This window comes from Buceros rhinoceros, unplaced genomic scaffold (assembly GCF_000710305.1).
Source record: "Buceros rhinoceros silvestris isolate BGI_N320 unplaced genomic scaffold, ASM71030v1 scaffold13277, whole genome shotgun sequence".
Lineage (NCBI taxonomy): Eukaryota > Metazoa > Chordata > Aves > Bucerotiformes > Bucerotidae > Buceros > Buceros rhinoceros.
Window position 1 is genome coordinate 44199 of NW_010421691.1, and position 13449 is coordinate 57647.

Consider the following 13449-nt stretch of genomic DNA (forward strand, 5'->3'; position numbering starts at 1 on the left):
GAGTGTGTCTTCAGGCAGCTATTTAAAGCTCCAGTCAAATGGAACTTTTGAAAGCTGTTCTTTCATAGGCAAGGTCAAAAGTCTTTTGATACAGTAAAAAATTTTACCAGGCTTATGTCACTGGGACGGAAGCACGCACTATGCCCTCCTGTTTCCAGTACCCTTTAAAAGCCTTTGTTCCCACCATGTGCAGCCTCAGAGAGCTTGTGCTTTGGTGAACTGGCATCTGCGTCTCGTACAAACCTCCATCCTTTTAATTCCTCCAACTCCTCGTCCTCCATAGTAGGAAGCATCCACTGTGGGCCATTTCTTGGTAGGCAAGGGCTCTTGTTCTTCTTCCTGTCCATAAAGACAAAACACGTTTACTTTAAAAAGAGACTTTTCCCCCTCCCTCGAGTATTTTTTCACTAGTTTTCCCATGTTTGGTGTGAAGGAGCAGGTATTTCGGTTTCCTGAGTGTTTACCAATTTCCAAACAAAATCTGGTCACATTTGGCAATAGTTTTTGTGTTTGGCATGGGAAAAGCATTGGTGGTGACCATTGGGAAAGTCCAGATGGGGAGTCTAACAGTTCTGTATTCTACTGACAGTGATGTTTGCCTCGCCCCCTTCCTTCCCCCTAAAAAACCCCAAACAAAACACAAAGGGAATGATTTGCAGTGGCTTCTTCCTCAGAAAACAGGATGCCTTTCAAGAGCCCTGCTCGTTTGGATTCAGCAGACAGTGTTCAGCATGTTCAGCAGATCTGCAGATGCAGGTTACGCAGCCAACAGCAGTTTCCCAGCCAGCCTGTGTCAGAGGCGCCCTTGGCTGCCCCGGCTCGATGACGTGTGCCTTATCATGGACTTAACTGTCCAAGAACATTTGAGAACGTCAAGAAATTGGCTACATCAAGACTAAGGGGCAAAAATACTGAGGACACCAGAAGATCCTCTAGTGCATTACTGCCCATAAGAGGGAGAGAAACTCCTTTGTAAGGGTTCTTCAGCATCCGGCATGCCAGAGCTGTGGTAGAATGTTGCTCAAGTCCTACATGAATCTTTATAGACTCTTATGCAAGAGCTACTCAGTCTTCCTGCTTTTGCTGCAGAATGGGAAAAATAATGATCAACTACCTTGGGATAAAGCCCCTAAATATTTCTGTGGATTTGGGCTTGTTTGTGCTACACTGAGATGACTGAGACAGAGCAGAGATTTGGACTTTGGCCATCCCACTCTCAGCTTAAGGCTTCCCACAGGGCAGTTCCTTCTTCTTCAGCAGCTAGGATGGAGAATCAGATTGGTACAACACAGGGAATCACAGAACAGAGGAGTCGCATGGTGGAACCAGGTGATGAGCAGAGCACCATCATACCGTACCTCTTTGGGAGCTGGCGGAGGAGGAGGAGGATCTTTGATGACCTGAAAGAGCCAAGCATACAAAAGCATAAGGAATTGCACTGGCAGGAATTTAAGAGTGAACTGTTTCCAGCTGAGCCCCTCACATCTGCTCCCAAACTGGCAGCCGCTGCTGCCAGGTCCCTTGGGTACCGATTATCAAGGCCTTCTGGAAATTAACACCATCCCTCTAATAGCAAATAAGATCAATTGACTGGCAGACACTCTTTGGGCAGACGTGTCTGCCACTTCCCTTCCTGACCGGAAAAGAGGCAGCCGCTCTCAGTAATACCAGTGAGGAAACCCGATGGAGCTAATTAGCCAGCCTGAGAGGAGAAGCATCCCCAGGCCCGTGGGAGGTCTCGCAGAGTCTTGCGCCAAGATGCCTGCCTCCTTGTGCCGTGCTGCTGGGTAATTCCTGGCCCAATGACAAGCGTGAAATGCCTTCTGGTAGCTCAGGCGTGGTCGCCTCTAGATGTCCAGACCGTTTTCACAGATCTCATGTTTCAGTCTCATAATTTAAGTCCGTAGCCCCTTGCCTGTGCAGTGTGGAGCGTCAGCCAGTGGCAGTGACGTTCCTGGCACTTCTGACACTGTTTCTACATAAGGCCCGCTCTCAGCATCATTCACTTACACATATCTTTTTAAACCCCCACTCACACTGTCTTCCTGTTCCCTTTCTCACACAGGGACAGTAAAGTACGGGGAGCTCCCCAGCACTGATGGGAATCCAGCGAGCAGTACTGGGAGGGGAAGAGGAAGGCAGCCACCCTCTTCAGTGATCACAATGAAAACTGAATGCACAGCCGTTCTTCCCCAAGAAAAGCAGGTTTGTTAGCTAAAAAAAAGTACACCTGCAATAGAGTCATTTGTTGTGCTTGACTTTTGTACAGAAATGACTGAAAAATAGCCCACGAATAAAGGAGTCTGTTTCTGCTGTGCCAACAAACCGTCCAGGATGACAAACACCAAAATCCCCTAATACAGGATTAAGCACCTAAAGTGAAATACATCTTATTTTGTTCACTCCATCCTATTAATTACAGTACTTTCAATTCCTGTACCACCTATAAATAATGTCACTGCACAGATGTATAGCATCGTACATAAAAGAAGCGTATTTTTCTTGACCAATAATCAAGAGTTTTTCTTCTTGATTTACGTCAGCTCACAGTGCCACCAAGATAGTGAGTTACTGCCAAAACAAGCTGTGGACTCGTAGCACCGGATCCAGGAGTTGTATCAAATAAGAGAAGCCAGGTACAGCCCCCTGGGACAAGTTTCTGCCAGTGCTTCAGCTTTAGGACACTGAGTTACTCACCAGGCAAGCTCACACCACTGGAGTGAGCTGGAGCGTCAACTGCCGACTTGAACCAGACCTCCCTTCGCTATGATGTTGCAAAAACATGCCAGAAATTACTTTTCTCTAAATATTTATTAATAGCTTTTCCTCCCACCCATCAGGAATGGGTGGGAATTTCAGGAATTTCATACTAGTGAGCAGAAATCAATTATTTAATTAGTGAAACATTCCTCAGAGTCAGATTGGAATTACTGCCCTAGCTCTACAAGAAGCAACGCCACGGAGGGCTCCTGGGACAGACTCTGAGAGATACTTGGATGCTGAGCAAGATTTTGCAGTGCATGAAGAGATTGAATTCTCACGGAAATCCATTAAAAGACTGGAAATGGTAAGAATACTTTCGCTATGTGAAGGGTCACCTGATCTTACTGAACTCCCATCCTTAATTCCCTCTTGCCTGTCTCTGGCGATTTTCTCTCGCTGCCAGGACTGCAAGCTCTACCAGGGGAAGGCCCAGCTGGCTTGTGGGTTTCTATCAATAGGTACTACGTGGAGTTATCGCTCCACTTCCTACAGCTCTACGATCCTTTGGTCTCGCAGTCTCTCCCCAGCAAAGACAACTTTGCACAGTCAATGTGTTTGTGGTGCACGCGGAAGTTCACCTGGGCCCTACCCCCTGGTAGTTAGGGAATCAAAATTTCCACCCCGGGGAATCAAGAACAACTCCCCTTCTTGGGCCTCAGGGGGCTTCACAAGTCAGTGGCAGTTCCTGTTTGAGTCCCTTAGCAAAGGGTCTGACCCTGTGGCAGCTGCCAAGCTCCCTGGAGTTCCTGGGAGAGCCGGATTTGAAGCTAACCGATACATCAATTAGCTGCCATTTCTGATAGCTCCAGAAAATGAAACTTGTTTTAAACGTGACAGTGGAGTGAGAAAATAATCTGCTTTGAGTAGCAGACACTCATCCCTGCTGACAGAGGTGCACTGTGAATGCCCGCACCTGTATGTGCCCCCAGGCTCCACACAGGCGCACACCCAGATGATGTTCCGTCTTGTGGGGTATTTCAAGCAAAACCGGTAGAAAGCCGTTTTTAAAGCAGAGACATCTGCGGAACCCAGGCAGCTTTGCAGAAAGCAATGCAAACGCAGCCTGAAACTGCACGTGGCAGTGTTCATAATACTGCAAATGAACTTTCCCTGGACTTGTTCAGGTTGTTGAAACACGGGAGACTCTGAACAATGCTGCTGTCTCGTTAACCCCACGTAGAGATGGATTGTTTTGTTGTGTCACCATCACCACCAGGCAAGGCTGCATCTCATGTATTTAGTTGCAAAGAATGGAGACTTGAGTTTGGAGGAGAGCCGATTTAAAAAAAAAAAGTAAGTAAGTTAGTTGCTTCAGGCAACAGTCCCTTTGATCTGCTCATTAACACTTCTCAAACGCTCGCGTGATGTGGGCATTAGGAAATGTCAGCACCAGAGCCTGCAGCCAGCTTGATGCGATCATATGTTCCGATACCGAGGGAAGAGTGAAAGAACTGTCAACAGAGAATCGCCTTTACTACGCCGGGGGGAGTGGGGGGGGAAAGGAAGAGGAGTCCCCCCACCCCAGCGTGAACACGTGAACACATGGGGGACCTCACGGCACAGAGCACAGTCAAGACCGAGTGCTGGTGAGGCGGGAGGGGAGCGCCAGGACCACCTGAAGCTCAGCGTGGCCTCCCTCAGCAGGAGGGACAACGCGCTCACGTGAGCTCACACTGTTCTGCCCACAGCACCTCTGGCCTCCCTCTCCTGCATGCGATTCTGAAGCAGGGGACACGGACAAGGTTTAAGAGCTGCTGCTTTCCTCCTTGCTCCAGTTTTTTGTCCCAGGAACCTAGATGCTCTACTCTGCCGGGGAAGCAGGCTCGGAGGAGGAGAAGGTCCTGTCTGCCCTAAAATGCCACCTCTCCTCTCGAGGACACTGGCACAGTAGCCCACAACTACACAGCCAGAAGGGGCAACAGCGTGTAACAGGACAACCTCAGGTGCAGGAGAGAGGGAAGAGAATGGAGGCAGAGCATAACGGCCCGAGGGAACGGAGAGCAGAGCGAAAGAAAGGAAGAGGCAGTGTTGGTAATAGGTTCAGTGCAACAGCATGTGAGTTTGGAACTCAGTGCTGCTGTAGCAGTGAGTCCTAAAATTACCATTTCTTTTTAAAGAACCAATCATCGGATCCCTTCTCCGGTAACCATTTTCCAGTGTCTCCTGTCAGCTACACACAGACATGCTGGAACTCAGTAATAGCCTGCAAGCGAGCTCCACCTGCCAAGTCCTCCGCGCTGCGGTTGAGCTGGATGAACAAGGAACTTCCCCAGTGCAAAGGGAAGGGCGAGGAGGAGGAAGGAGAGTCAGTGAACAGCGCTGCTGACTGCGGCCAGAAGGATCTAGGGTGTGCTCAGATGAAAAGAGTTGCAACGTGTGCAAGGGATTACTGAGACGATAAGGGATTTCCAACCTGCGAGCCCATAATGGACCACAAATACCGGTTTTAGAGGTGGTGCCTTCTAAATGGTCCTCAATTTCAGAGTAACATCTGCACCGCATTACAGCCAGCAACTTTCCAATAATAGAGAAAAGGCTTTTACCAAAGATTGCCCAGGAACACAACCCACGTGCTCCCTCAGCAGAAAGCCTCTGAGCAGCACACAGCAACGCTGATGCGGGTTCAGCCTGTGCTGGTCTGAGGCGGCCACAAGCACCGCTCAGAGTGCAGTGTCCAGTGCTGCAGCTCTGGTCTCTTCTTCCATATACTGCGTGTCACCAGTGAATGAGAACCCCCTCGCAGATGGGTACGTCACATATTCCCGGTGTTATGTGTGTTTCCCAACACAGTATGGGTTGTAACCATGAGTTACACAGCCAGCGACTTTCTCGAGATCTCTACTCACCACTTTGCAGCAGAGGGGCCAGAACCACCAGAGCAGACCCAGCGCCGCTAACAGTAACAGCACAAGAACAGCGATGAGCGCTGCCACTCCGCTGGACTGGAAGAAAGCAGAGACACCGTGTCAGCGGGAGCTGCACGTATCAACCGCTGCCTGCTTTTCCCACTCACCCCACCTCAGCTTCTGCTACTGACTGACACAGTCCCCAACCAATTGCTCCTGCTCATCGCATCCTGTTCTTGCCAACGGAGAAATTCCTCACCAAGGATCAAGATGGGGGTCTAGCAGTTGTGGCACAAGTTCAGCGACAGCCTCCACTGTAAGTCTCCTTGTGGAAGGGAGGTGGGGATGCCACAGCAGGAGCTGTGTGTCACGCTGGATGTGACTATCAGCACTACAAAGCGGGAGGAGGTGGTAAAATGCTACGTGTGTTTCTCAGTCCCTGCGTATTCTGGGGCCTGCACGTTGCAGGTACTCTGAGGGGCTGGACACGGCAGTACTGAGGGACACACTACACTGCAAATCACAGAACTCTGGGAACCGCCTTGTGCTGCCTGCCTGTCACCCCAAGTTCAAATGCAGCCAGTCAGTCGTGGGTAACAGGCCCTTCTAGCCCCAGGGCAAGGCAGGATATTTCTGCGGAAGTCTGATGTAACGCTGACATCCCTGAGACAAGAGCAAGGCCCACCGTGAGGACAGGCAAGGACACACTGACTGCTGGGCACAAAGAGGGGGAGTCTCCTCCCAGCTCTGTGAGGGCAAGTGCCCTTCTCCTCCCATGAGGACTCGGCTCTGGGTGGGTGGGGAGGATTTTCAGCAATCTCTACTCATATATAAGGCTTCTGCGCTTATCACCCACGTGTCTGGGGCATTCGCACTGCCCAGACTGCGAATCCCCGTCTGAACCTGAAGCCACCATCCTAAGAAACGGTAAGAATACGAGTGTTGCTGCTTCCAGCAACACTGCTCTTGATGAAGAACTGAGCAGCCCACCTCCCAGCACCCAAACCCCCTTCCTGCAGGTACTTCTCTTCTTACACTTGGTGTTCTGGTTTAGAACAACACTGAGAAAAATGTACAGTAACCTTAGGAAAAGAGAAGTTATTCCCTCATCTGGGGAAGGAGGAAAGGAGGGACGCCCAGGGAGTCACTAAGGCTAGAGGACAGCAGTTCTGTCCAGGGAAGGAAAGTTGTTCTGGAGATGAACCACTGCTCACGGAAGGTGAAACAGCTTCATTCCAAGCGCAGGGAGGTGCAGTGGGGCGTACGGGTTTCCAGGCAGCAGGTAGCATGGGTGTAGGAGGCTTGCCCTGCAGCCTGGCCACAGCGTCGCTGTGGCTGGTTTCCACTGCAGCAGCGTGTTGACTAGGGCAGGCTGGAGCTCTCACATCCCAACTCGCCATCAGCTGCTCAGCTATCAGAACGGGTGGAACAATTCCAGCAGTGACCCATTTCTTGCAGTTGCCCATCTGCTACTATGGAAACAGCAGTTCTCCTTGTATGGAGCTGCCTTTGCTGCACCAAGGCAAAACAAAAAAGGGGAAAAAACAGGATGACGAGAAGCAGGACAGTTTTTCCTGCAAAATCCACGCTCATTCTGTTCCGTGTTAGTGGAAGCTTCTGACCGTGGAGCAGCGCTGTTAGAGTGGGGCAGCGGGGGAACAGCTGCACCCCGCAGCTGGGTCCGATCTCCTCTGCCCCAGCACTTCCTTTTGCCTGCCTGTGCAGTCTCCACCGCTGCAGGGGGCATGGGGACAGGCCTCACATGTGCCACTGTCTCTGAAAGGCCCGAGATAAAGAGAGAAGCTGTCCGCTGCTGGTCTGCAGCCTCCTGTGACTGCACTGTCCTTAGGTGACCATGCTGAGAGGCTGCTCCAGCACGCTCTGGTGTACAGCTGAAGTGCTTCTCAGTGATAAAGAGACCCTTAAAGAGCGAATCCTGGTTGGGGCAGAGAGCGTTTCTTCAGCTCAGTTCACTCAGGCTTTCTTCCTGACACTGAAGGGCTGAGCTGACGTGGCTCTTACTTCAACGGTTACCCAGGTAGGTAGATTTTAAATGCATAGAAGAAAAATGGCTTTTTTTTCTCTTTTAGGTGATTTACCTACGAGCAATGAAAATTCTCTTGGACAAACCCATGTTGATGAGCAGAAGGTACTACTGTTCTGTGTGCTCCTGCGCCTGACAGGAAGGTTGCACTGAAGTCACACGTGAAATGAGGCAAATTTAAAGAATCTCGCTATCCACGCACAGCATGTTTTCAAAACGCCCACCCCGATGGGGCGGTCCTGGGTCTAACTGCAGAAATTGTAACTGTCCCACCAGTGTAACACAGGACAAATTCACAGCAAGCAGAAGAGTGACAACAGGAATTCCATATGGTAAGGTAGAAAATGCCTAAGTACGTGGTTTGTCGTAGCAGCTGTTTTGTAACTCTGTCGTATAAGCCTATGACAGAAACGTAGCAGGACGTCCTTGCCCGGGCTTTGGCAGAGACTGTCTCCCCCAGTTAACAGAGCTGAGTGCCCACACGCCTCGTTCAGGCACCAGTGCTGGCTTCTAAGGATAGGTAGCACTACTGTCCTGCTGTGGGACCATCGGCTCCCACCCACCTTACCCAGGGGAGCTGTGCTGGAGCAGGACCCCCGCCAGCACGTCACTCCTGGCTCTTAGGATGCGATTCCGTGAGCAAGTCTCAGCTGGTGAGGAAGCTTCCAGTACTTGGACGGCCACAGCTGCACCCTGTGCTAACGGAGGCTGTTGTGATGTGCTTAGCAAAAGCCAGTTCACAAGCTATAGAAAATGTAATCCCCGCAGAGACAAGGGACGCACAGACACTGTGGACTGAGGGCAGAGATGGCGGAAGTAGCCGGGCAGAGGAGGAGAATTCCAGGGCTCTCCCTCCGTAAAGTAGGGAAATTCCAGGGCTTTCCCTCTGTACGTAGTTCTGCACATGGCTGACTGGGCAGCCCCTGGAGCAGCTAGAAAACCAGACAGAGCAGCAGTGCAAGGAGAAAGCCTCCCTCCAGAGCCCCTGTCAGCCAGCAAAGGTGGTTCTCCACGCCTGCCTCGTGAGAGATGGCTGTCCTCTGTTACCAGGGAGTCTCGGAGGAGACAGACAGCAATACCTCACTTACTGGGCCAAGAAGGATCTTCCTAAAATAAAGGTGTTTGCCACCTCAATGGGAAGAATTAGGGGAGCTGTTTTACATAACCACAGAAAAAAGTCTAGTCTGTGACCCCCACCCCCACCTCAGCAGGGAGCTCGCACCAGCCGAACGTGCTTTGTTGCGTGCCGTGGTGTTGTGACACCGTGCTGAGTCTCAGCACGGCTCTGGCTACAGCGGAAGCGACTCGGGCACAGGTAGCTATGGATGCTCCCGCCAATAAAATCTGGGATCATTCGGGGATGTGTGTGCTCTCTGCACAGGTGCATTTTTTAGCGAGGTGGATTTGTGCACTCCCAACACCTAACGGGGCTTTTCTCAGTGAGGGTCTCTGCACGGAGAGGTCATGCAGCATCGGGGCCAGGAGAGACACTGGATTCCAGGGTTTATGTGGAACACTGTGAGTTGTTTACTTACACACTCTGAGGCAGTGATCGTTAACGAGCTGGTCATGAAAGACTGCCCTTCATTCAGGCTCACCAGAACTTCCAGAGTTCTGCAGAGAGAGAGAGAGAAACCATCAGCAGCCATGAAGCAGTCAGTAGAAGTGTGCACGTGTCACGGAGGGACACGTCTGTTCAACAGATCAAGTGTCTGGGGAGGAGAACAGGAGTCGGGGCCTCTGAGCTGCGCTGGACACCAGGAGCGACTGCACAGACATCACACACCTGGGGAGGTTCCTTTGTCTGAGGACTTGGAGGTGATCAAGACACTCAACTGCCACAGGGCTGGACCTTGTGGCTTTCAGAAACTGGTTTCTGGCCATTTCAGACTGAGCTGTCTTTTCCTCAACACTGCTTGAAACCATCAGGGGAGTCTCCCGCCGATGCTGTGCTGGGGACGACTGGGAAATCATTATAGTCATCGCAGAGAGAGCTACTGAGCAGAGAAAACACCCCTTCTCTATCCCACCTGGCCAAAACAGTCCAGAAGGCTTTGCGTAAAATCTACTGAGTCCCATTCCACTGTAAAAGCAACACTGTTTTGTCTGTTCCCTAAACATCTCTTTAGTCGTATGCAGACATTATGGATAAAAATGTCGGATAATTATAAATGGTCAAGGCTTTCTATAAATAGTACATCAACACTGCGTACAAATAGTATGTGGTTTACATTTTCCAAATTAACCCTACAGGAAAACAACACATGGTGGATGTTAAACATAAGAAGACTCTTCAGCTTCCCTGGCTGGGATCCCCGGGATTCAGACAGTTTATAATCTGCATAGATGTAATTACATAAAAATACAGATACCCACGAACCGCAGTGATTCATCATTTCTACTGTTCTTCTGTGTCATGAGTTTTTATTCTGGCTTAACCACTTCAGTCAGGATGGAGTTCAAAGCTATTTTAACTAATTTGGCTAATCTCCTTTTCACTCTGACTAGAAATGAAGCAAGTTGCTCCTGCTAAACTCATTTTTAAATGATCTGTGTTATGCATAATTGATTTAACAGAAAGAATAACTGTAATTTACTTCTAATTATTACTGGAATAAGTGAATCCAAAGAGATAAAAATAAAAAATTAATTCAGTTCCCTTCCAACACACCAAATAAAGCAAACTGTACCAAAACTTTTGTTAGTGACCAATTTTCTAAGTAAGTGTGATGCTTTTTATTATTTGGTCTCATTGTCAGTGTTTCACTTTGCCGCTTTCTGATGGTTCTGCTCGAGTCTGCCTGGCAAACAGTCCTCCTGACGGCAGTGCCAGCAGATCTCACGCCCTGCCCTTCCTGGACCAGAGCAGCACCTGGGTCCCGGCGGTGCTGCTCAAACACAGCCCACACCCTGGACTGGTGCCCTGAAGAGACCTAACCACTGCACCTCTCGGAGGGGTGCACATCATGGACACACCGCCCACAGGGTTCGCTGTCCCAGTCACCACCGTGATTCTCTCCAGTGTCCAGGGGTCACTTTCCTTGGCACTCTGTCCTGCCACTCCATGAACTAGGACTGTCCAGGTGTAGCTGAGCCACAGCATGTCTGGGGGAGGGAGGGAGGAGCTCAATTCCACCCAGAAATGCTGGAGAATCCACCGCACACAGACATTTTTCCTAGACCCTAACCCTAACCTTCTCAGTTTAGCACAAATTCAAAGGAAAAGATTAATCTCTGACATGTTTCTCTTCCCCATTAGCCTTGTCTCTCTAAGCACGACGTAGAGGAACACACCACAGGCTGTGCACCAAGAGCTGGACTTGGTTATGCCTAAGGAGGGGCATCACTGCAGTCACACTTCTTGTCCACCCTCTCGGCTTCTTCAGGACTTCCCCGAGTGACGGCAGGGATCTTCCCGCTGACTGGTGACACAGCGGGGACGTTGCTTGGCTCCAAGCCTGCTGGTACGCTAAGAACCCTTCCAAGTGCTCTAAACCCACTGTAGTGTACTGCGTAATTTTGATTTTTAAATTAAGAACCTGCATTCTCACATTCCTCCTGCACTGGTTTGACTCCTGATCCGATTGTAACTGAGTCTAAGCACACGGCAGATCTCACTCAGCTCTTCTGCCTTTGCTTGGAACCGTTTCTGTGGTGGCTTGTTGGCAGAACTCCCCTGAGCTCCACAGTAATTCTGCCTGAGCACTAGAAGAACGGCTGGATTTGGCCAGTAACATCTGGCTGCAGCTGCTGCCAGCTACCAGGGTCGTGTTTCCAGAACCCTGTCAGAGGCTCCCTGTCTCCCCATTTTGTGTCTTTTTGTAAAGAGAATGTGAATCATCATTTTCCCATGGGTTTTTTTCTGCTATCCAGTCAATCCCCGGTGCTGCCTAGCAGTATCATTCTTCGTCCTGACCCATGAGTGTTCCTGTCAGTCAGGAACATTTTCTAACATCATTTCACAATGGTTTTTGCCCTCCGTCAGTTTGTTGGTTTGCATGACGTGCTCCTACCAGTCCCAAACCTACGTGGTTGGGAAGGAAGACGCGTTGCAGGCTGGCCACCGTTGCCACTCGAGCTCACGTTTGTTAGCTGTGCAACTAGGAAACAAAAACCACCTGAAAAATCCACAGAGGAGTGGAGTACAGCAGAGGCGTGTTCTCACAGGGCTGGCCGCACCGCTAACTGCTGCTCACCCTTCCTCCCTCCTGTGACAGGCAGCCTACACATACGCACTGCTGGTCCCCTGCAGCAGTGATGTAGACGATGTCACAGATCTCCACCAAACAGGCTTCCACATCCCCCTTACATGGTCGGGATTTGCAGCAGTGCTTCCCGGCTGCCCCCCCACCCTGCCAGGCTGGTCAGCCACAATCTCGGTGCCATCGTGGCTTACCCAGAAGATGGCTGTTCTAACAGGGAAATCCTGCATTTCACACCAGCGAGGTCAGTGTGGGGGACAGACAGCGCATCTTAGCAATTCCTGGACCCGAGACTTAGACGTTGGCCCCTCCTGGCTTCCCTAGAAGCCCAGCTCTCCAGACTTCACAGTCAGTCCTGTTAGACTCCTCACTGTCTCTCTCTTACTCATTACAGCTTGAAGCAAAAGTCACCCTTTTTTCTTCCACCTTCCCTGTGTCGTGCAGCAAACTATGTCCTCCTGCTGCGACACATGTTGTTTCCTTCAGTTTACAGGGACGGTTCTCTCTGGCCTGCACAGGGAGCACCTTCACTAGTCTCTTTGCGTAGCTACCACGCTGAGCTTTGTGAGTCCTGGATGAACCACACCAGGTTTGTCCAGCTCAGCTGTTAAGAACTGAAGGGATTGTTCCAGGTGGTCTTGACGACCACGTTGAGCAAAACAGGAACCTGAAAGACACCTGGATGAAACCCTCCAGAAGAACGTTTTAGCCCGTCCTAGAGAACAGCACTGCTGCCCAGGTATCCTGTGGATCTTGCCATCTCCTTACCCTCACTAGGTTGTATGAACAATTCTGCACAACAGCCAAGCTTTCCAGGTGGACTAATGCCCTTACTGTCTGCAGCACAGAGCTGGCCTCTGCTGATGTCCACAGACAAGTTTCACTCTAACAGGGGTTCCCCGATGGACTGGCAGGTGGTAACGTCACCACCTCTCCAGGTCTGAACTCGGCTGCCAGTGAGGTGTGCCAGCCCTGGCCCTCATTCACAGCCCCGCCGCTGTACACCCTTCTGGTGGCCAGGGCCCAGAAAAGGGCACGGGTAACACACGTGCCTCAACGAGAACCGGGCCCGCAGCTCGCTGACCCCACAGACTGCAGCAGGAGTGGGCTTTGAGCCCCTGTGCCACCTCGCGGCTGTCCCGCTTTGCGCTCCGCAAGCCTTTAGCTGTCAGACAGTCTGACAAAGACCCCAAGCAACTGGCTCACTGAACACCTCAGCTACCAGCACAGGCACAGCACAGCAGGAGCAGCCAGCCTCCCTTCCAGCTTCCATCCTGACTCACAGCTGCAGGGGCCAGCCCTCCGAGATGTTCACAGGAGCTGATGACACTCGCTTAGTTCTAGAAGCCACAGCGTGAACTCACACCGATCATTACCTCATCTTCAAAAGGATGAACCTGTCCACACACCAAAGCACTTCCTTCCCGAAACCATCATGTCTGTAGTGTATGAGAAACATGGGTTTTCATTTCCTCAGCATCCCCATTTGAGGGGCTGAGTGTACCTCTGATTCATACACACACTACCCCTTACATGTGGGGTTCCAGCAACTAGGTGCCCCATTTCCCCCTCTCACTCATTCACAAACATCCAG

The 13449-nt window shown here is 50.8% G+C and overlaps 1 protein-coding gene across 1 annotated transcript in view; it reads right to left on the minus strand.

Annotated features, from left to right (window-relative positions):
- The window catches only part of ANTXR2 (anthrax toxin receptor 2), a gene marked incomplete at its 3' end in the record, with an annotated part of 60336 nt that overhangs the window by 5029 nt on the left and 41858 nt on the right, over nucleotides 1–13449 (minus strand). The window contains exons 10-13 of the mRNA XM_010139788.1: nucleotides 9189–9267; nucleotides 5610–5705; nucleotides 1359–1400; nucleotides 244–339 (exon numbers count right to left, since the gene is read on the minus strand). Coding sequence (XP_010138090.1) covers nucleotides 244–339; nucleotides 1359–1400; nucleotides 5610–5705; nucleotides 9189–9267 — 313 coding nt within the window. The remainder of the gene's footprint in view (nucleotides 1–243; nucleotides 340–1358; nucleotides 1401–5609; nucleotides 5706–9188; nucleotides 9268–13449) is intronic.